General features: G+C 36.5%; 1 protein-coding gene across 1 annotated transcript; it reads right to left on the bottom strand.

Annotated features, from left to right (window-relative positions):
- Positions 1-1,100: 1,100 nt before the first annotated feature.
- LOC131028867 (ATP-dependent Clp protease adapter protein CLPS1, chloroplastic) lies at positions 1,101-17,698 on the bottom strand. Its single transcript, XM_057959233.2, has 4 exons — positions 17,538-17,698; positions 17,360-17,428; positions 2,131-2,281; positions 1,101-1,916 (listed from the first exon to the last, which is right to left on the bottom strand). Exons 2-4 carry the CDS (start codon positions 17,421-17,423, stop codon positions 1,655-1,657), a joined length of 477 nt encoding a protein of 158 aa, XP_057815216.1. The 5' UTR covers positions 17,424-17,428; positions 17,538-17,698; the 3' UTR covers positions 1,101-1,654.
- Between the last annotated feature and the right edge of the window lie 6,601 nt (positions 17,699-24,299).

Here is a 24,299-nt window from a genome sequence, read left to right as displayed (position 1 = left end):
GCCCTGTTAAAAATACTCAGTGGTAAACAAAAAAAAATGGATTAAGCCCTAGCCCGGGTAGGGCTAAGGTAAATGAATTAAATTTTACATGATAGTTTAGAGTTGATAATATATTATAAAAAAAATAGAACCCTAAATAGGGTTGGAAAAATATTGAATATTATTTTGGAAAATTATTGTTTTTTGTTGAAAAAGAATTAAAATTTATAAATATATGTAATTATATATATATATATATATATATATATATATATATATATATATATATATATATATATATAATTCTGGTTATAATTTGAAGTAAGTAATTAATAGAAAATTTAAATACCGTTGTTTAGACTTTATAGTCATTTTGGAGATTGAATTAATTTTCCTCTCCTATTCCTTTATCATGATGGATTTAATAAACTTAATGTCTAGGTATTTCGTGGAGATAAATTTAAAACCAGTTAGTTTTCCGCAATTAGAATTAAACAAATTATCGATGCTTGGTTCGTTTCAGAATTAGCTCGAATATAATTATGGAGGTTTCAATAACACTTGTCGTGTGAGTGAACTTGTAAATCAACTAATAATATTAGTATTTTAAAAAAAAAAATTGTTCCGTTTTTGCCCTAAATTTTGGGCATGACATACAATTCAGAGTTTTCATCAAGAATAGAGAGCGCACCTATCAATCATGAAAGATTAACAAATAAGTTAAGCAATTCTCAAAGAAGTGCCATTAATGGGCAAGAAAACCATGTCTACCAGACACAATGTCTTAATACCAAATGAAAAGCAATGAAGAGAATTCTCAATTAAAACTTATATAATGACCTCTTCAATTGATAGAGATAACGGTTTGCATCAAATTTTATCAAGCAATGTCAGTATAGGGAGTTTATTATCATTTCATATGGTCCGCATGCTTATAAGCACATTAAATTAGTTAAAATGAAACAGAATTTTCATTCAGCCCGGGAATTAGTCCACACATTGTCCGACTTAAAAATTTCATGGGAAGAGTCTGTGAGATATTGCAAAATTAAAAAAAAAACGCTCGAGACATCAGATAATATTAGTTCAGCAAATACAACATGCATAAACAAACCAAGGAATCACAAGCAGAAAAATTCTCCCACACGTATATAATATTATATGCCTCCCTCACCTACAAATCCTTTCAGTTTTAGACTTTAGTTCGCGCAGGCCAAAAAAGAAAAACAGTATTGCTTGGATACAAAGATGGCTTCTTTCACAGGCATTTCATTAAAATAAAATGCATGAGAGAGAACGGTATTACAGCTTGTGAAAGCAGAGAGATCGCACTTTCCATGGACTGGATACAATAATGAGTAAATAATATTAGCAAATATATTGACTATGAAAAGTATCTTGAAAATAGCATAAACAGCTAGCCATTGTTTGGAATTATTCTATGTATTCATAGACTACTGCCAGGAACCTGATGCTCTTCCTTCAGTTCTCTCCATGTACAAATAGAACTACAGAGGTATATTCACAGTTAAATAGCTCCCGCGAGTGCATAGCAAATGACTCCATTCTAAGATTCATCAAGTCCATCCTGCAGAATTTACTGACATTGACATGTACACCTGCTACTGCTGAACCCAAATACAGGGCCCTTGAGAAGTCAATATAAATTATACTTTTAACAACCGCCACTAGCAGGCTCTATGGAGCTAAGCAACCCATTTCCTCTGAGCTTCATACAGTGTTCTTCTGCATCAACTTGAGCACAAATAATCACAACTGCAATGTCATTTGTGTGGGCTTCTTGCATGATATTAACAGCTATATCAAGTGTCATTCCAGGGATAACCTTCATCAAAACTTGCACGACGTACTCCCGTTTGTTATAATTGTCATTGTGCAATAATACACGATATGGTGGAGATATCTTTCTTGATTTCCTTTTATAGTAGCCCCAAAGAAAAATGAAATTTAGAAAACAATGGCAAAATATTTAACAATGAGAAAACTATTTTAATGGCAGAAAGGCTGGAGGTCAAGAAAAACCAAAATCCTGCATTCTGATATTTATGTCCACATAGATATCTTAGAGCATAAAACAATACAAACAAAACACAAAAAGCATCAATTATGTATCAGCTAATGGCAAGGTACCGTAAATCAAACTCAGAATCACGGCCTGGTGTAGTTTTTTCTATTGTCGGTCTATCAAGCACTCCACCACCTTTTCCCCCTGCTGAAGCTACTCCAGTAGCAGACAACACTCGGTTCGCATACGTTCCTTTTTGCTGCAATATTTTATCACCTGCCAGTCATTCTCAGTGAGTCAAAGTAATATAATTATATAAGCATTCTTAAACAGTCCAGATTTAAAGTTGAAAAACCTACCACAAGCTTCCTTAAAAATCTTTAACCATGGTCTTCTTCTTAAACTAAACCATTATTCTGAGCTCAAGTCCAAGTAAAGTTTACGAATTCGCACTAATTATGAATCTTAACAAGAAGCAATATGATCAAGCAACCGGAACTTGCAACCTTGATGAAATAAGACAAAGATATTCCAGTATTTCACCTTTGACAATGCACCAATGATACTCTACCAAAGAAATAAAACATGGTGGCGGCAGAATATTTACTTCACTTTGGATATATGTTACTCTCCTAATTGTGATATTGCATCTATTTAATAAATTTACTTAGGATATTATGAATATTTAATTATTCTTACCTAAGCAGTTAATAATGACGTGTACACCTTGAAGTGCACAACCTCATCTGTCTTAGTTAGACTTTGTTAACTCATGCCTCTTGGACTTGTTATATCCTTGATTCATGCATCCAAAAGGCCTATATATTTATATGTTACTCTTTATAACTAGTCTCCACATAGTTGGACTCCTCACCGAAAACTCAGCGAGTAGTTAAAAACTTGCTAGTTATCCTTCAGGGCAAGTTTTTACGACTTCTACTTGCCATAAAAACTTGCCGAGTTTTTGGCGAGTTTTTGTCTCCGCGAGTTTCTATAAAAAACTTGGCTGCATTAAAAAAAGAGCCCCAAACATGTCAAAAAATTATCTTTTTTTCTTTCTTTTCAAGTCAGTCTCATTCTCTTCATCAGAATTTTCTTATACTTTAAGTTATATTTCATGTATATATTGGTAGGATGTTTGAGAGTGGTTTTAGATCTCTAGGAATTATAATGCAAATTCTAGGTTTTATAAGATCTTGTAAATTTTCAGACAGTCAAATTTCAGTAACCAATATACTCCTATCAACATTCTCTCGCTCTCCCATGTTGATATTAATTAGGGAAGGGCGGATTCCAATTGCCTTGGGCAACATTGTAATCCGCCCAAAAGGGGCTGGCCCCTTTTCCCTCAACATGTAAGACAAGGCCCTATCCCTCACGCTACATTAAAACCCTCGCCTCACAACTTAACACTCAGCGTGTTGTCAAATAGGGCTGACCCTATTCATAAAGGCACTTAAAGAAAATAATTAAAGTTAATTATTTAGAAAAGCCGACCTAGCTAAGGGGTTTCGATCCTCATATGAATAAAGATAAGAATTCATTGTTATCAACTCAAGTCAATAAGCTCCTTCATCTTATGCGAAAATCTTCATGCTTGCCTAAGTGCAAACTTCAGTCATCTGTAATTACAGCAACCTTCATCTACCATTAGGAGGTGCGAAATTCATCTTGAGGTGTTAGCAAAATCAGTGAATGCACAGCAAACTTATTGGAGGTCTACCATTTATGCATGCACAGCGAATTACTTGAAGGACTGCCATTTATGTATACACAACGAACTGCTTGAAGGACTGCCATCTAGGTTATACACAGCAAATTCCTTGAAGGCCTACAATCTAGGGTAATGGAGCAGCAGCATCTATCCTTCATATGACAGCAAGCGATTGTTGAAGACAGTCACCTCATACCTCTTGTGATAGCAAAATCTGAACCTGCAAATACACGAGATAAGTGTTGTAATGATTACATAACTATAATCCATAATCAAATCTGAGGATCTTTTCTGGCTGGGTTTTTCCTCCTAGGAGGTTTTCCCAGGGTAACTGTGTCTTGCTCTCAATTTGTTCATTTCTATGTTGTCATTAATTCCAATTTCTTTCAGTTAATCAAACTAATTAGAAACTAAATCTAAATTTTAAGTTATGTCAGTCTGAAAAGTGTTAAAATTAACATGGTATCAGAGCTATAGGCTAGATCAACTTTCAGATTTCAGAATTCAGTACTCCTTTATTTCCAGATTGTTGTCTCATTTACAGGTCAGGTCAATGGGGCTAAAAGTTGAAGATAGACTTGATGGAAATCAAAATTTTACTACATGGAAGGTTCAAATCAAGTTGGCTCTAGAGGAAGAAGATCTTCTTCAATTCATAGAAGCAAAAGAGCTAACTGAACCCACGAACGCAGCTGAGCTAAAACAATTCAAAAGGGATGTTGTCAAAGCAAGGAAGATTATGATTGATTCAGTCAAAGACCACCTAGTCACCTCCATTGCATCATTTACTACTGCAAGGGAAATGTTCAGCCATCTACAAGGTACATATGAAATTAACAATCTCAGTAGGGCAATTACTTTAAGACAGCAACTACTTAATATCAAAATGGGAAAAGAAGATTCTATTATTTCCTACTTTATGAAAATTTCTGAACTAAAGAATCAGCTAGGTTTAATTGGACATAACATGGAAGATAAAGACTTTGTCATGATTGCCCTAAATGGCTTACCACGCTCATGGGAGTCATTTATCCAAACCATAAGTGGTAGAACTGAGTTACCTACCCTTGATCGCCTTAAGAATGATTGCATCCAAGAAGTGTCTCGCCTCATCACAAGAGGACAAACCAAAAGTCCTCATGTTGATGATCAACACATGCTTGCAGCCCAATGCAAGAAAAATGGAAATTGGAGGAAGCCTTATCCAAAAAGAAATAGGGAATTCAGACTTTCTAGCTCCCAGCACTCTTGGAAGAAACCAAGAGATACCTCACGTGTTCGATGTTTTCGATGTGACAAGTTTGGTCACTATGCTAAAGAATGTCAAAATAACCCTAACCTAAGAGAAGCCAACCTAAATGAAGTCTCGGAACAACATAACGACTTCTTATTCATCTCTGCTCTGTCTAGCAGTATTCCTACAGATAGTAATAAATGGCTAATTGATAGTGGTGCTTCTAGACACATCACAGACTACTGTGATCATCTTTCAGACTTGTAGAAAAGGATACCAGCCTTCACGTGGTAATTGGTGATGACGCTCGTTATTCGGTAGGAGGTTCTGGCTCTACTTCTTTAAATTTAGACTCTGATATCTCTCTGCACCTTAGTGACATCTTGTTTGTTCCTGGAATTAAAAGAAACCTAATCTCCATTTCTGCTCTACAAGATAAAGGTTATCAAATTGCATTTTCTGAGGGAAAAGTTCTTGCTTGGCCTAAGAAATCTAATTTTAAATTTGCTCGTGTAATCGGTAATAGATATGATATTCTTTATAAGCTTTCTACTAACCCTATTCAAGCCCTCATTAATGAGGCTCCTGAATCCTGTGAGCTATGGCATAGAAGACTTGAACACTTGCACTATCAAGCTCTTCCCACTCTTGAAAAATTAGTCAAAGGTATGCCTAAACTCAGTCAAATTCATGATAACACTTGCAAAGGTTGTGCTATAGGTAAAAATGTTAAAGTCCTTTTCATAAAAGTGAAAATAGAGCTAAAGACAAACTAGAACTTGTTCACTCTGATTTATGCGATCCCATGTCTATAGCATCTCCTAGTGGATTTCCTTATTACGTAATCTTTATAGATGATTTCTCTAGGAAAACTTGGATCTACTTCTTGAAATCTAAAGAATCTGATGAAGTCTTAAGTAAATTTAAAGAGTTTAAGGCATTAACTGAAAACTCCTCTGGTACACCTCCGATAGCTTTTATGATTTTTGTGTTGAGTTAGGAATTAAGAGGGAGTTTTGTGTTCCATACAACCCTCAACAAAATGGAGTTGTTGAAAGAAAGAATAGGACTATTATTGAGGCTGCAAAGGCTATGATTCATGATCAAGATTTGCAAACCTTTCTATGGGCCGAGGCTTCCAGAGCAGCAGTATATATCCAGAATAGATGCCCTCACCGTGTTCTAAAGAACATGACCCCTGAAGAAGCCTTCACAGGATCCAAACCAGACATCAGTCACCTCAAAATTTTTGGAAGTCCCGTTTATGTTCATGTGCCCAAGGAAAAAGGAACCAAGTTGGAACCCTCTAGAAAGAAAGGCATGCTAGTCGGTTACAGTGAATCCTCCAAGGCATTCAGGATATACATCCCAGGTCAAAGGTATGTTGAGGTAAGTAGGGATGTTACATTTGAAAAAGATATTGCTTTTAAGAAATCAAAAGGTTCTTGTGTTATTGATGAAGCTAATGACAATCGAGATATGAATGTTGATACTAACCCTGAGATTCAGAAGGAGCATGTTGATCCTCCTCCTCAAGATGATCATCATGATCCACCAGAGCCCATGAATCCCACTGATATTCCTAGTGACATTGTCGTTACCAAAAAGAGACCTCTTTGGGTAAGAAACACCATTCAAGAAGCCGAAAGATTTGCAGCTCCCAATGGCACCTTCCGTGAAACTAAGAGACCTCAAGTATTCTCCAACTACATTGCATTAATGTGCAATCTCATTGAAACTGAACCTTGCAATGTTGGAGAAGCCTTGAATCATCATGCCTGGAAGCTTGCCATGGATGAAGAGTACCAGTCAATCATCAAGAACGATGTTTGGGATATTGTGCCCAGACCCAAAGGTAAATCTGTTGTTTCCTCTAAATGGTTATTTAAAATTAAACATGATGCTGATGGTAGTATTAAAAAATATAAGGCTAGATTTGTAGCTCGTGGTTTTTCTCAAAAAGAAGGCATAGGCCATGAAGAAACATTTGCTCCTATTGCTAGATATACTTCTATTAGAACAATAATAGCTATTGCAGCTGCTAGAGGTTGGAAGCTACATCAAATGGACGTTAAGACTGCCTTCCTTAATAGTGTCATTGAGGAAGAGGTCTATATTGAACAACCTAAGGGTTATGAGATTCAAGATAGATTAACTCATGTGTGCAAGTTGAAGAAAGCCCTGTATGGCCTTAAACAGGCTCCTCGTGCTTGGTATGAAATAATTGATAGATACTTGTTAAATCTAGGTTTTTGTAAGAATGATGCTGACTCTAACATCTACTTTAAGTTATCTAATGATGAAATACTAACTCTAATCATGTATGTAGATGATTTATTTCTTACTGGTAAAGATGAACTTATCATTAGATGCAAGAAAGAACTAGCTTCAGAATTTGAAATGAAAGACTTAGGTCTAATGCATTATTTCCTAGGTCTAGAAGTATGGCAAAGATCTAACGAAATTTTTCTAAGTCAAGGAAAGTATACTATTGACATTTTGAAAAGATTTAGAATGATGGATTGTAAATCTATGTCTACTCCTATGAAATCTAACTTAAAGAAGTTAAGTGTTTCTGCAGCTAACTCTGATTTTGCAGATCCATCAAAGTACCGACAATTGATTGGATCATTGATGTATCTAGTTAACACTAGACCAGACATATGTTTTGCTGTGAATGCTCTCAACTAGTTTATGAGCATGCCTCAACATGTTCATCTTGCTGCAGCCAAGCACATCCTAAGATATTTGCGAGGCACAATTGGTTTTGGGCTGAAGTATCCACTTAACACTTCAATAACCTTAGAAGGTTATTCAGATGCAGACTGGGCTGGAAGCATCAAAAACAGGAAAAGCACCTCCGGTATTTGTTTCAGCTTGGGATCTGCAGTGATCTCTTGGGCTTGCAGAAAACAATCCTCAGTGGCATTGAGTACTGCTGAGGCTGAGTATATTGCAGCAAGTGTAGCTTCTAGAGAAGTAGTGTGGCTTCGTAAGCTTCTTGCTAGACTGTTTGATCAGCCTTGGGATCCCACAGTTATTCATTGTGATAATCAAAGCTGCATCAAAATGTCTATCAATCCAGTGTTCCATGACAGTTAAAACATGTGGAAACTCATTATCACTTCATTCGAGATATGGTGCAAAGAGGCACTATTCAGCTGAAGTATGTCAGCACTGATGAACAAGTTGCAGATATCCTTACCAAGCCTCTATCCAAAGTGAAGTTTGTGTACTTCAAAGACAAACTCAGTGTGGTAGAAAATAACACCCTAATTGAGAGGGAGTCTCAATTTCAGTAATACATTGTGTTGTATCTAACCACCCTCTGTGGGCAATGTAAGGTGGTGTTGTAATCTTCTCAAGGAGAAGTGTAATTATTAACCATCCTCTGCGAGCAATGTAAGATGGTATTGTAACCTCCTCAAGGAGAAGTGTAATTATTAACCATCCTCTACGGGCAATGTAAGATGGTATTGTAATCTTCTCAAGGAGAAGTGTAATTGTTGACCATCCTCTGCGGGCAATGTAAGATGGTATTGTAATCTTCTCAAGGAGAAGTGTAATTGTTGACCATCCTCTGCCGGAAATGTAAGATGGTAGAAAAGATCATTTCCACCCTCTGCGGGCAATGTAAGGTGGATCCAGTCTATGCTTGTGTGCAAGCTGGAAGATTATATTATGTAATTCCATTCTTTGCTTGTGTGCAAGATGGAAGATTATAGTTATGTTTCTCCTCCCTAATTAAGAGGGAGTGTTGATATTAATTAGGGAAGGGCGGATTCCAATTGCCTTGGGCAACATTGGAATCCGCCCAAAAGGGGCTGGCCCCGTTTCCCTCAATGTGTAAGACAAGGCCCTATCCCTCACGCTACATTAAAACCCTCACCTCACAACTTAACACTCAGCGTGTTGTCAAATAGGGCCAACCCTATTCATAAAGGCACTTAAAGAAAATAATTAAAGTTAATTATTTAGGAAAGCCGACCTAGCTAAGGGGTTTCGATGCTCATATAAATAAAGATAAGAATTCATTGTTATCAACTCAAGTCAATAAGCTCCTTCATCTTATGTGAAAATCTTCATGCTTGCCTAAGTGCGAACTTCAGTCATCTGCAATTACAGCAACCTTCATCTACCATTAGAGGTGCGAAATTCATCTTGAGGTGTTAGCAAAATCAGTGAATGCACAGCAAACTTATTGGAGGTCTGCCATTTATGCATGCACAGCGAATTACTTGAAGGACTGCCATTTATGTATACACAGCGAACTGCTTGAAGGACTGCCATCTAGGTTATACACAGCGAATTCCTTGAAGGCCTACAATCTAGGGTAATGGAGCAGCAGCATCTATCCTTCATATGACAGCAAGCGATTGTTGAAGGCAGTCACCTCATACCTCTTGTGATAGCAACATCTAAAGTTGCAAATACATGAAATAAGTGTTGTAATGATTACATAACTATAATCCATAATCAAATCTGAGGATCTTTTCTGGCTGGGTTTTTCCTCCTAGGAGGTTTTCCCAGGGTAACTGTGTCTTGCTCTCAATTTGTTCATTTTTATGTTGTCATTAATTCCAATTTCTTTCAGTTAATCAAACTAATTAGAAACTAAATCTATATTCTAAGTTATGTCAGTCTGAAAAGTGTTAAAATTAACACCCCGATCTCACTCACTTTTTAGACCTATCTATCTCCCTATCACTCTTCCTTTATCCCCCTCTCTACCACTCTCCATCTCACTCTCTCCTCTCTCCCAAGACCTAGACCTATCTCTCTACCCCTCTCTTTCTCACCCTCGGACCCTCGCGAGGGGTGCTACCCTCAACCTAATTTTATTTTGCAGATGCTTGGTGGCAAAGTTGGGGTGGAAATACCCCAAATCTCAAAAAATTTGCTCTAGGAATCTTATGTTAACCTTGTAGTTCATCCGATTGTAAGCACAATTGGAGCTTGTTTGAGACCATCCACACGAAGAAGAGGAGCAAGTTAGCTCAAAAATGCCTCAATGACCTTGTCTTTGTGCAATATAATTTCAGTTGCGCATAAGAAAGTAGAGGAAGCACCAACTGGTCCAATTGATTTGGATGATATAGATTCTTAAAGTGATTTGACATCGCAGGAGCAGCCTCCATTGTTTACAGAGGATGACATCAATGATTTGGAGAGGCAGGCTATGGAGGAGGAGGGGGGTGGATTTGGTTTCACACTGGATGACATTGAAGAGGATGAGGAGGACGAGGAGGATGAGGAGTCATCGCCGGTGCCAAGTGCAGCTAGAGGTAGAGCTACATCTAGGATGGAGGATGAGCCACAGCTTGAGCCAGTCATACCGAGAGAGGATGCACAATCACGCTCACGGCAAACTTCTAGGACTAGACTCTCTAGTTCTACCTCCCCCTTAGTTTTTACTAGAGTTGGGAAGAGGAAGATGTAATTGTATTGATTTATTTACTTTTAGTTCTACAAAAACTATTTACTATTTTGCTTCCAACCATCAACATTCCTCAAGAGGATGCAATTTTGTACCCACTTTGCATTTAAATATATCTAGACTCAACTTGTTTCTTTTGTGTTCTCATTTATTGACTCATGGGATGCATCTTCTCATTGAATTTTGCAAAAAAAATGCATTTCTAATTAAATTTAAACAATTTTTTAAGTTCCCAAGTTTTTTGCCGAGATTTTGCTGAGTATTGGCCGAGTTTTTCCCGAGCTTTTTTTCGGGGCTTGTGAGTTTTTGGTTTTGGCGAGTAGTTCAACTATGAGTCTCCATATTATTGAATTATTCATTTTTCCTGGTTTTGTGATTAGCTTATAGGAATTAAGGTCTTAAGTAGATTTGTTGTTCATATCAAACTACGAGAACACAAACATCCAGTTGAAAAGTTTCTTCTGGACTAGATAATTTAGTGGTGATTCAAATTCTTTTTTTCAGCTATGCCCTTTTTGATTGGTCTGCAAGATTTGCAAATCAACAGATGAAGCCTAACCACATTGCAGTGCAAACATATTGCTTGACTAGATAATTTATTTTTTTTACATGGCTCGACTTGATTATTTATTACTTATTAGTATATTACAGATCTGCTAATATTAATATTAAGCCCATCTAGCTCATTTCAGCAACCTCCCATTATCATGAGGCTGATATTTGAATTGTTTCGTGAACCTTAGTTCAATATGAGCATGTCTAAATGGTGAGATGACCAAGAAGAATAGATAGCATATTTCAGAAAGCCCAACAGTAACTGCTAAAATAGATTTGCTTGAGGTCAATTATTACAGATCTACTACTAATCCATATTCACATGTAACCTGCCAAGCTCAATCTAGTACCTTCCATCATCATGAGATTGATACTAGAATTGTTTCATGAACAACCCTAGTTTGACGTGAGCTTATTTGAATAGTAAGCTGTTCACGAATAAAACATGGTTTTTTCTGGGAAAGCACAAGGCTGCATGCTGAAATAGATTTTTTGGTTCCCAATATCATAAGACTGATATCTGAATTGTTTAATGCATAGTTGCAAGACTCGAACCTGGCAAGCTGACTTTTTACTTGGATTCAGACAGGGTTCTCAAACTCAGCCAAAACCCATTGAAAAATAAATGAAATATAAATTTTTTTAAAGATTTTGGTTTTTCACCATGCACCCTTGAATAAATAAACTTTAAATGCACAACAAACTAGTCAAGTAGAAGTTACTCTGATCATTTATACAAAAATGGATTTTAGCTGAGAAAACAACATTTTTTAATTTACAAATATTGTTTTAAGTGTTTTATGTGTACAAAACTCAATAAGTATGATATCCATGGCATCAAAAACAAAAACCACAATATGGAGTCATGAACTATGGTAAAGAGGAGCTTGTATTGCTCAACCCAGCATTGCTAGCTCTAAGTGGAGTCGTGTGCTTGTATCTCAAACAAATCTGCAAATGTTGCTACAACCACAGGAGTATTACTTAGAATAGAGATGGACTCAACAACCAGAAGTATAAATATAATTCAATTACTCAGGATTTGATTGGAAAAAGTTAAAGAAAAAAGAACGTTGTTGCTTTTCCATCTGACATGGCTCAAAATCAAAATGTCTTTTAATTTTTCCCTTTGAAACTGCACAGGCCTTCATGATGCATGTCATTTTTCATAATTTTATCACTTTTAATCAAACTCTAAGAATCCTACAAATCCATCAAAAAATACTTGACTTCCACGTTTTTTATTTAAATTTTTTTTCTAATTTTCACACTTGACTTGGACATCTCTCACCAACAAGACTTGCTGAGTTCAGTGAGTTCGACCAGACTTGCCAATTATCCGAATCTTTAATTGTTTGGGCCTCAGTTCACTCTACCCACCTTGGGACAAGCCCAAACAAGTCTTGTAACAATGGTTTCATGTACAACCTTAGCTCAATATGAGCTTATTTAATGATATGTTTACCATGAAAAATCAATGATGTTTTTTTGGAAAGCAAAAGGCTACATGTTAAAATGGATTTTCTGATCAAAGATGTTAGTCCATTGATAAGATTCGCTTCAATATCCTGATAATTACTTGCAATCAAGACAAAATGAAACACATGGGATGCTAATACTTCACAAAGTTTCTCATTGACTAGAATTTGCCACAATGTCACTAATTCATCCCTTCTATTTGTGTTTAATTATGATATCACAAACCAAATACACAACATATAAAAATGACAAAAGAGATATGATATCAATAACGAACATGCTTAATCATCCCTCTCCAAACTCTAGAAACATACATGCAATAAGGAAAAGATCATTACAAATAATATTTGCAATGCATTAAAGTGCTACAACACTAATCAAATTCTTTTTACATTCACAATAGCAAATGTGGCGACAAAAAACCCTAAGCTGAAAAGAACCTGCCATATTTGTCACTTGGAAGTTTTCCTGAAGATCTACAAATAGCCAAGGAGATATTTAGTTAAAAAACATCTGCTTTCAAAATAGCTATCTCCTCGTGATTCGCACAATGAGTTGCTCTAATGACAATTCAACGTGCAAAGGTTGGAACTACAGAAGTTGCTTAGCATTGCAATCACATGGAAATGGAGAAATGATTGACTACTTGAATGTCAAATGAACTAACATTTACAACATTTGGTTTGGTCATTGAACCTTTGCAAGAATTCAACTGAGAACCAGACCTCATTAATGCTGCATGTGGAACAAGTTCAATTCCCACAAAATCCACTAAAGTGGCAGCTTGGAGATGATGTAGGATTACCTGCATTTGAAATTCCAATCACTGCGTTCATGGTGGCATGGCATTCTTCATCATCCACTATTGATTTTGAGCTTGGGCTCACACCCTTAGAATTAACAATGCTATAAGTCCGACAAGGTGCTAGACATTGGAAAGGAGGTCTAAATGCATTTTGAAACTCCCAAACAGGTGAAAGGAATGTATGGCATGTGTGACAGAAAAGAGGGAATAGTTTGTGGGAATGGACATCAAGGTGAGATGTTCAAGTGGAAGGAAAGATATATGGAAGTCAGTTGAGGTCCGCACAAAAAGAAACAAGCAACGGAAAGCTTTAGAGATCTTTGCAGAAATTTGACGTGGAAGTGGACATTAGAATGGAGGTCCATATGTCCAGGTATGCGAGAGAATTTTACAAAAAAAAATGTGGTGAAAGTTTGCAAAAAGTGGACAAGGAATCGAAACAATGGACAAATATTTGGATCCCTATAGGGATTCCACAAAGAGGAAAATGAAGGAAATGAAATAGGGAAGGGGTCTGACAGAACACTGTGAGCAATCAATGCAAGGGAGGGAGAACTGGAGATAGAAGAAATCTCCAAATCCGCGTCGAGATCTTACAAATAGAATGAAACGTGGAATAGCAAAAGGAAGGAAGAAAGCAATAAACTTTGTGAGACTTTTAAGCAAGCCTGAACATTGAAACTAGATATTGGACTGACAGGAAATGTCCAGATGTCCATTAAAGTCCACAACTTCACAAAAACCACCAAGACACCTGACTTGAATATTCTTGGATAGTTTCAACTTCCAACCTATGATACTCACATGGTGGATGGAGTACAATATTTAGGCAAACTTAATAAACGGGAATCCACTTGAAGACCTCTCAGATTGGTTATCTATGATAAACAAAATGAGGCCTAAATGCACAAAGGAGTTGAGACGAGACCAAATTTTAGCACTATTAGATTTAGTCCACAAGAGCAAGCCAACTTGAAATAACACAAGAAATATGGTATCATAAGAATGAAATATGTTTTTAATTTTCAAGAAGTTGATGAACTAGAAAAATTGAAATGGGGGAATAAGAAACATCTTATAACTGATAAATTAAATTTTAAAAGAATGATAAGGGAAGTCCTCAGTTTAGTGGGGTCGGTCCCCATATCCACCCCGCTAGAGGGAACATAAACGGCCATTCCCTAAATGAAGGGATGGTAACGAAACATCATCAGGGCATCCCCCACTAGGACAGTTCATCCCCCACAAAATATCCCATCTTTTTCCATTAAATAGGAGCACTGATTTATTCTGTGAGCATCCCAGGGATGCAAGTATGCCTCCCAAAGTTCCCATAAGAAGACTTCATAAAGTATGCCTAGGTACTTCTACCCTCCAAAACCTTAAACCTGCTCGTTACAATAAGATTTATCGCGCCATCAATCTTAAGGAGATGATAACAAAGACACAAAAGTTTCTAGAGAAGAAATTTCTGAAGAGAATTTTGTGTCCCATCAAGTACGCCACCCCAGATGGAATGGACAGCCAGCCTTACATACCCGTGGGTTAGGAGGTGGAATGGAAGACTGGCCTTCCATGCTCTTGGGCTTGAACAAGGAGGATGGGCAACCTCCAAGGTGAATTGAGGGATGGAACAGTGGCCTACCTTCCATGCTCTCGCAGTACACGAGCAAACAACCTTGAGACTGTGGTTTGCAAATATTTCAACAAATTCCTAAAAAGGTTAATATGGGAATCCACATTGGGATGGCTAATGTCCTAATTAGATCTTAATATGAGAATGTTATATGATTTCCTGATGTATACTAATAATTAGTCAAAATAGATATTATCTTGACTTATAATTTAATGTCAATTTCCAAGTGACTAATCCTAAAACAAGTTTTATCTTGTTAAAAGGCATTTCAATTGATAAATTTATATCCTCAACTATATTACATTTCTTATTTATAGTTGGAATTATGATTTTAGGATAAAATTTAAGAATATCCCCAAAGAGGACATTACAAGAAGACAGTCTCAAAAACTGAGTTTCTAGGTTGTCGAAGGCCACACCCTTTAGACATAAAGATAAGCTTTAAAGCAATCGATGCTTCCTAAGAGTCATCTATATGAAATGTTTGCTTAGCAGCTCCACAAAAATCAAACTTTGTCCAAAGAGTAGTTAGCTCAAATCAGAAAACCAGCAGGAATAATCAGAAGCAAAAGTGATAGAATATTCAATATCTAGCAATATTCACCCATGGCTGGTAAAGCACTCCATAGGAATCAAACTTTGTACCAAAAGATGTTAGTTCAAATGAGAAGACTGCAGCAGCAAGAACGCACAAGCAAAATCAATGGACCGTTCAGTACCTAGCGATATTGAAACAAATAGCTTACATGTGTGCTCAGCAAAATTCTGCTTGTTCAAACCAAATTAGGTAGAATAAATATGGAATCAGTTACACTGGAGGTTCCTTCGTTAGTCCAACCACCAAACTCGAGCTAATAATTATGAAATTAATTTTCAAGTCAGTTTCATACTTAGTTTGAAATTCAAAAATAACTTGTCAAAGCGCTTGTCGTGATCATTTACATGTAAAGTTAAATTTAGGAAGTCTCGGTCACTTCGAAAGAGCATTATAACCACAGCATTGAGACCTTATGAGCCCCTGCCAGAGTCGCAGAGTCACAAGTTGAACAGGCAGACGCCTCAACTCAGCAGACTCATCATATTCATAAAACCCTCTTTACAAGCACCAGCAGACTGGACTAAGCCTTGAACCTTGTTCAGTTAAGCAGAACAAATTTCAGAAACAGACCAAACCATTTCAGGCAAAACAGTTTTCTTCCTTGTTTGATGAAAATCCCTCATTCTATCAGCAATTAAGAATGTCTAAGCAGTGACAGACACTGGAAAAGAATATTTTTTCAGGAAAATTAACCCGCAACCTAAAACATAAACAATTAAGAAAGCACATAGTCAACTGCCATGTTTGAGTCCCCATCTGTTTTAGTTAAAAATGTAAAACTCAAAAATTAAAACCCCGAAAAAAACAATATTTAAAAGTTAAAACTTAAATAACTGAAACAAATGTTTTTTGTGTGTCCTGTAAAATGTCTATGTAGCACCTAGGATGCACCTCTATTGTATTTATTGAAAATTAAAAAAGCTGTTCTATTTTGATTTTTAATTAATTAATAAATACGTCAAAAGTGCATCCTAGGTGCTACATAAACATTGTGCCTGGCCCTTGTTTTATTTTGATGCTCATTTTTCAGCTGCTGCTTTTTCAAAGTTTAATCCAAACGGTTTCTATTCACAATTTACAGTTATTAATTTGCCCAGTCAAGCGATACCCAGAAAATCGGAGCCAATTTGAAGTCTCACTACTACAATGAGACTCCAATATACAGTCTTCTACCAGAGTGCGCAACCAGAGGCAGTTATTGATCGACTGAACAATAGAGTGGGCATCTTACACTCAACAAGGGGATAACTGGCCTCTCCAGGTTGGCATTTTACACAATAAAAATAAAGAAATCAAAGTCATGTCCGCAAAAACAGTCAATGGGAACAAAAGTACAAGTTACTGGCAGTGAATCCCAACTCAATACCATACACCTAAGTGTGACTAACTCGCCATGACAAGTTACAACCTATCATCCTAGAGAAACCCGATCTATTGCACTTGTGCCTCTATTATTTATCCAAATTCGGTAATATTTCAAACTATTAAAAGCTATTCGGATATTCAAATTACTATTCTATATAAAATTATATAATTTCTTTCATATTTTAATATGTTAGGAATACAGCAGGTGGTATCCAAAAGCAATAGTATCTAATCAGGCGTTCGAAAAGAACTGATATTTCCCTTCTTATGAACAAATTTTCTGATCTATTAAAAAAAAATTAAGCAATAATCAAAACAAAAGAAATTATGAACCCACGTCACATAATTGCCATATATAGACCTTAATATCAATTATAAGGAAAACAATTAAAAATCAGATGAACCCTTGTCACGCAATTGCCCTTACATGATTCTTGGTATCAATCTTTACCATCGGTATCTGTTTTGGGTTAGATTTTAAAAATACTCAGATGTATATATTTGGCTTCAGCATTTGAGAAAAAAGGTTACCTGATTTGGGTTGAAATGTTTGAGCTGGAAGAACAAATAATTTTGAACACACAGCACTGGCCATTACTTCTGAAATGGAAAAAAAAAGAAGTGACCAAAAAATCATTAGCTTCAGATGATAAAAATACAATTTGATAATTAAATTGACAAAGCTGCGAGAAAGCAAACCATGGATTACCTTTTATTAATACAGGTGATACTGTGAAACCCTGACAGGAAGGGTTTATCTGCCTTGGCCTTGTGGCCTTACAAAAATAGTGCCGTGGGATTTATTTATTTGTGAAGGAGAAGAGAGTTATCGTCATAATTTCTTTAATCTTGCGCTGAAAGAAAATGATATTTTGTAAAAACAATCCATGAGATCTGGAGGTGATGGTTTAAATTTCTTTTTTTTAATGAAAAGTGTCTTTTATCTCATAAGGAAGAATAAAATTAATTAATTTAGATTTAAAAAATACATATATATTCTTCAAAGTAATTACAATAATAATAAAAGTTATTAATAGGTAGTTGGAAAGGTAATTTCGATCATTACGAATATCAATGTCATCATTAGAAGGTTGAAAGAGTTGAGATAAATTTATAAAGTGTAATAGAATTCAAATAATATTTTATTATCGATGGGTTCTTGGTGTGTTAGTGAAGTTGAATGGTTTTAAACGAGTCTATTGGGGATCAAGTCTTATTGTACAAGACCCTAACATCTTAAGGAATAAGGTACGGATCGTGCCCTAGGTGACTTTTGCATAATGGATATCTTTTAGTCTTTGAATCTCAACCAACGAAGTTTCAACCTATGATTGGCATGAGTAGCTAACAAAAAAAAATTGTTGTTTACAATTACTAGACATTTTAATGACACTGTAAATATTAATATTACCAAAAAAAATGACTATTAATTGTAATTAAATTATGTCATTTTATTTTTTTGGCTATATGATTGAATGAGAAACATAAATAAGTGGGAAACGTAGTATTAAGGGATTTGTTATAGTTTTAGTACTCCAACATCATAATAAATTCATTATATCATATCATAAATAATTATATAATTCTAATGTGCTTACAATGAACACCATAGATGTGTTTAATGATGAAACTTTGCTAATTAGTGAATTGCTTGAATCAACTAATTTGATACGGGTGATTATGATAAAATGAATGGAATCCAAAATCATCAAGAATTTAAGATTTATCAATTTAATAGGTGTTAAGTGTCACCAAAATATTATCAAGCATTTATACTATAATATTTTTGTCACACTAGATTATGAACTTTTATTTGGGAATCACTTAAAATTTTGGACACATGTCTCAATCAAGTGACATATTTGACAATACCATTAAATTATACTCTCTATATAAAGACAATTTTTGCCATTACCATTATAACTCCACACTGTTGTTGGGGCCATAATCAATTTGAAATCACCACTCATATTTTTTATAATGATCTCAATCACATAATATTTGCATTTACTATTTTATAATCAAGGGGGAGTTGTCATACTTTTCCTCCACTTTCATACAATTTAGTGGGTTTTAACATATTTGAGTTGATGTAAATATGACAAAAAATAAAATTATTCTTAATTCTATTCTTGATTTAGATTGACTCAATTCTTGAATCTTAGTCTTTTGAAGAATTATGTTTTAGACTATTTTATTCGGTAAATCTTCTATACCAAGCATTTGCTTCCTACTTGAAATTTATTTTTAGTGGGTCATATATAACTAAAAGCATCCGAGTTCAATTTGGAAAGATGATAGAAGTAGTACGAATGGCAAAAATTGTTCAATTCAATATTATTTTCATATTTTGACTAAAAAATGTTGGCCTTAAGATGCCACCTTTTTTTTTTTCCTAAAATCAACAAAGCTTATGACGATAAATTGAAGATAGTTGCAGCCAAAATTTGAAGATGAAACAAGAATAAGAGTTGTAGTGTTTCGAATATACTTTATAATTTTATTTTATTTTTTAAAATGGTGGAGTTTAAGGGTTTCAAAAAGGAGCACCACATTTGTTGGTCCTATTTTTATCAGAAAAGCATAACACAGTGTCAAATGTGGTGCCCTTAAAATGTTAAAAAAAAAAAAAAAAAAAAAGCAGAATTTTGAAAATCACTCTGGTGAGAAACTAGCTAACACCATGTAGTTTATGTTAGATTTTTCGGCTAATTTTTTATGAATATATGTTTTTTTACTGGTTTTCAAAGTGGACACATCTTGAAAAAACATAAATTTGAGTGTGCTCCCCCCTAATTTTTTTGAAAACTAATCGAAATCAACTTTTTTTCTAATATATGTAGAATGGAGTCTAGTTTTTAAAATGTAATTTGTTTCAAAATACGATAAATGAGTAAAAAACCATGTTGGAAATAGCACGTTGGTTTTTTACAAAAAGCACACACTAACGAAAGAAATTAGAGATGAAAACCTTATTGTAATCAAAATTTGAAAAAAGTTATATGGGTAGATAGATAAGAGGGGGATTAATGTTCAATGCGGTGTCTTCTTGTTTGCATTGAAACATGTGCAAACATGAGCATGAACGAAAATGTGAGAAATTTTTTCATGTTTTCGAAAAAACATGTCTCGGGCTTGAAATGATCGTCCAAGCCTTTGGGTTGGATGCCCAAGGCAAATCCAAGTCAAAGTCTTGTTATTTCTCAATGCAATCCATTTGGCAAGCACTAAATATGGTGACCACCAAATTCAAAAAATACATTTTTTACATTTAGTGAGTGCCAAATTTGGCACTCGCCAAATGTATTGCATTAGCAATTTCTCCATATCCATCTCTCTTCGTCTATGTAATATAAAATTTAAGTATAAGTCACATTTTAATGTGTCTTTTTCCTTTCTTATACTTTAAGTTGTATTTTATGTATATATTGGCATGATGTTTAAGAGTGGTTTCAAATCTTTAGCAATTATAATGTAGATTCTAGGTTTTAGAAGATCATATAAATTTTCAAACAGAGACAAATTTCAATAATTAGCATGCTCCTATCAACATAATCTTTCTCTCCCTATCTCACTCCCTTTATCTCCTCAAAACTATATATATATATATATATATATATATATATATATATATCTTCTTTCTCACACCTCTCTCTCCTCTCGGTATCTCTCTCACCTTCTTTACCTCATCTTCCCTCCTTACCCCCATATCTATCTTTGTCTCCCTCCTCTCTTCTTTCTCCCTCTCTTATTGTTTCTCTCCCATTTCTCTCGATTCTCTTGATCACTCCCACTCTCTCTCTCCATCTCTGGGTCTCTCCCTTCATCTGTTTGTACCTCACTACCTCTCTTCCTATCTTATTACCCACATATCTCTCCCCCTCTATCTCTCTTGCCTCTATCTCCACCCCTATGTCTTTTATCCCTCTCTCCCTAGGCTCTAGGTCTCTCACCTCTATATATCTCCCCTCTCTAGTTCTTTCCCTCCCTCTCCACCTATCTCCCTACCTCCTTACCCCTCTTTCTCTCTAGGTCTCTTAGTCACTCCTTATCCACATCTCCTTGCCTCCCTCCTTATCCCTCTCTTTTTTTTTGTTCTTCTTTCTCTCATTTTCTCTTTCCCTCCACTCTCTCTATCATGCCTCTCCCTCCCTTGTACAGAGTTTAGGGAATAGGATGTAGGATATATGGTTTTAGGGTTGAGGGTATAGGGTTTAGGTTACAATATTGATAGTAGATGGTTTAGGATGCATAGGATTGATGGATTATGCATATTTATACTCTCTCTCCCCCCCTGTCTCTATAGTTTTATCCCTGTTTACCTCTCTCCCTCTCCATCTACCCACCTCTCTCTATCACCCTCTACCTATCTCACCCCTCTCTCCCCATCTAGGTCTCTTGCCTCTCTCTTCCCCTCTAGGTATCTAACCTCTCTACGTGCCCCCTTTCTCTCCCCATGTAGGTCTCTCACCTCTCTCTTCCCCTCTAGGTTTCTAACCTCTCACTCCTTGTATCATTACCCTCCTCTCTTTGTCCCTCTATCTCTCTCACCTTTATTTCTCCCCTACATCTCTCACCCCTTGCTCCCCAAGCTCTAGGTCTCTCACTTTCATATATTTCCCCTCTCTATTTATCCTTGCCTCACTACCCCTCTTTATCTCTTTGTGAACTTGTCTCTCTCCATCACCTCTCTTCATCTCCCCTCTCTAGGTCTCTTAGTCACTCCTTGTCTACCTAACCCCTACCCCCTCTTTAGCCATTTCTCTCTCCCTCTCCTCTCATGGTCATCACCTTTCCCTCCCTTGTATAGATTTTAGGGAAGAGGATGTAGGATATAGGGTATAGGGTTTAAAGTACATGATTGAAAGTATAGGGTACACATGGTTGAGGGTATTGCCCATATTGATACTTCTCTCTCTCTCTCTCTCTCTCTCTCTCTCTCTCTCTCTCTCTCTCTCTCTCTCTCTCTCTCTCTCTCTCTCTCTCTCTCTCTCTCTCTCTCTCTCTCTCTCTCTCTCTCTCTCTCTCTCTCTCTCTCCATCCCTATCTACTAACCCACCTCTCTCTCCCCCTCCATCTCTCTCACATATATTTCTCACCATCTAGGTTTCTCGCCCCTCACTCCCTAAGTTCTAGGTCTCTCTCCTCTATATCTCTCTCATCTCTAGTTCTTTTCCTTCATCTCCACCTCTCTCCCCGCCTCCTTACCCCCTCTCTCTCCCTCACCTCTCTACCTCTCCCCTCTCTAGTCTCTCACTCACTCCATGTCTACCTATCCCTCCCGTCCTCATCAACCCTCTCTTTCTCTCTATTCTTCTCTCTCCCTCCCCTATCTAGGTCACCAACCCCTATCCTCTTATATTCCCCTCTATCTATCCCATCACTCTCTCTCCCCATCTAGGTCTCTCACCTCTTTCCCCCCCTCTAGGTTTCTCACCTCTCTATATGCCCTTTCTCTAGTTCTCTTCCTCCCCCCTTACCACTCTCCATTTATGAGCTCTATAATGTTCTCTTCTTTCTCTCCTTACCTCTTTATCTCCTCCTTCCCTAAGTCTCTCACTTCCTCTACCCCGTTCCTTAAAAGATATACCCTAAATATTTATACGTACCCTAAACACTATACCATATAATTGGAGGAAGAGATAATTACCTATAAAGAAAAGAGATTGAGAAGAGGAGAGACAAAACAACACACACACACACACACACACACAGAGGAGGAAATATAGAAGTAAGGGGAGGGAGAGAAGAGAAGAAGAGATTTTATGGATGAAGAGGGGTAAGAGGAGATGGGTGAGATACCTATAGGGGGGAGAGGTGAGAGACCTAGGTGGAGAGAGAGGTGAAATTGATAGAGGAGGATAAAGAGAGGTGGGTAATGAGACATGGATGGAGGTAGAGAGGTGGAGAAGGTGTGTGTGTGTGTGTGTGTGTGTGTGTGAGAGAGAGAGAGGGGGGGGGGGAGAGAGACTTAGAGAGGGGAGAGATAAGTGAGAGAGAGAGAGGTTTAGAGTGTGGGAGAGATAAAGAGGTGAGGGAGAGAAGGGGAGAGTTCATAAAAGGAGAGGGGTAAGGGGTGATGGAGAGAGAGGTGGAGAGGTAGGGAGAGAAATGGAGAGGTGAGAGATTTAGATGGGGGGAGAGAGGTGGGTAATGATACATGGATTAAGATATGGAGAGGTATATATTTTTAGGGATAAATATAGAGAGGAGAGAGAGAGAGAGGATGGGAGGGAGAGGTGAAGAATTAGAGAGTGGAGAGGTATAGAGGTGAGAGACCTAGAGCATAGGGTGAGAGACCTAGGGGAAAGATTAAGGTGAGAGAGATAAAGGGGGATGGAGAGGTAAGGAAGGATAGGTAGAGAGGTAAATATGGAGAGAGAGAGAGAGAGAGAGAGAGAGAGAGAGAGAGAGAGAGAGATAGACAGACAGACAGACAGACAGAGAGAGAGAGGGGGGGTGGGAGAGACCTAGATAAATAGAGGTATGAAGTGAGGAAATATCTATAAAGAGAGAGAGGATACATATCGCAGAGAGTGAAGGGTAAGAGAGAGAGGTAAAGTGGTATTGTTAAATCTTGGGGAGAGAGGAGAGAGTGAGATAGAGAGAGGTAGAAAGTGGACAAAGGAAGAGTGATAGAGAGAGATCTATAGGTATAGAGTTTGGACGAGATAGAGAGAGGGGGAGAGAGAGAATGTTGATAGGAGCGTGTTGATAGATAACTAAAATTCGTCTGTTTAGAAATTTAAATGACCTTTTAAAACCTAGAATCTAAATTATACCTCCTAGAGATCTAAAACCACTCTCAAACATCCAACCAATATATACATGAAATATAACAAAGTTTAAGAAGGAGAAAAGACGTATCAAAATGTGACTTAAATGTTATATTTCATGTATATATTCTTGTTGGGAGAGAGAGAAAAAGAGAATGATTTAATCTAATGAAAATCATTTGGCCAGTGCCAAATCTAGTGAGCAACCTATTTGGTGCTAGCCAAATAGGTTTGGTGTGACCAAACTTTATGCTTGGCATGCCAAACCTTTTTGGCGACCATATTTGGCATGCGCCAAATGGATTCATTTGGGCAACAAAAAAGTTGGCATCTTTTTGATCCCCCATCTTAGTGCACATACCCACATCTATGATGGAACAATTTAAATTCATGGACAATTATACTTCCAAGATGGATCAATAACAAGGTTTGGGAAACCTTAAGACAAAGTGAAATATTGAGTAATTCAATATTTAATTATTTCAAACTTTTGATCGATATCAAACAATGATATTGGAGTTAGTGGGAAATGATCTACAGTTTTTGATGCATTGAAATTATTGAAATTTAAAAAATTAATTAAGAATGTATATAACTAGTTATAGTATCTGATGAGGCCCATTTTATGCATCTTTATTGCAAACATTTCATGATGTTTTAATACTTTTGTTTTAATACCCTTAGGGATATATACT

This window comes from Cryptomeria japonica, chromosome 8 (genome assembly GCF_030272615.1).
Source record: "Cryptomeria japonica chromosome 8, Sugi_1.0, whole genome shotgun sequence".
NCBI lineage: Eukaryota > Viridiplantae > Streptophyta > Pinopsida > Cupressales > Cupressaceae > Cryptomeria > Cryptomeria japonica.
Note: the sequence above shows the minus strand (reverse complement) of the source record. Positions and strands in the feature narration are given on the sequence as shown.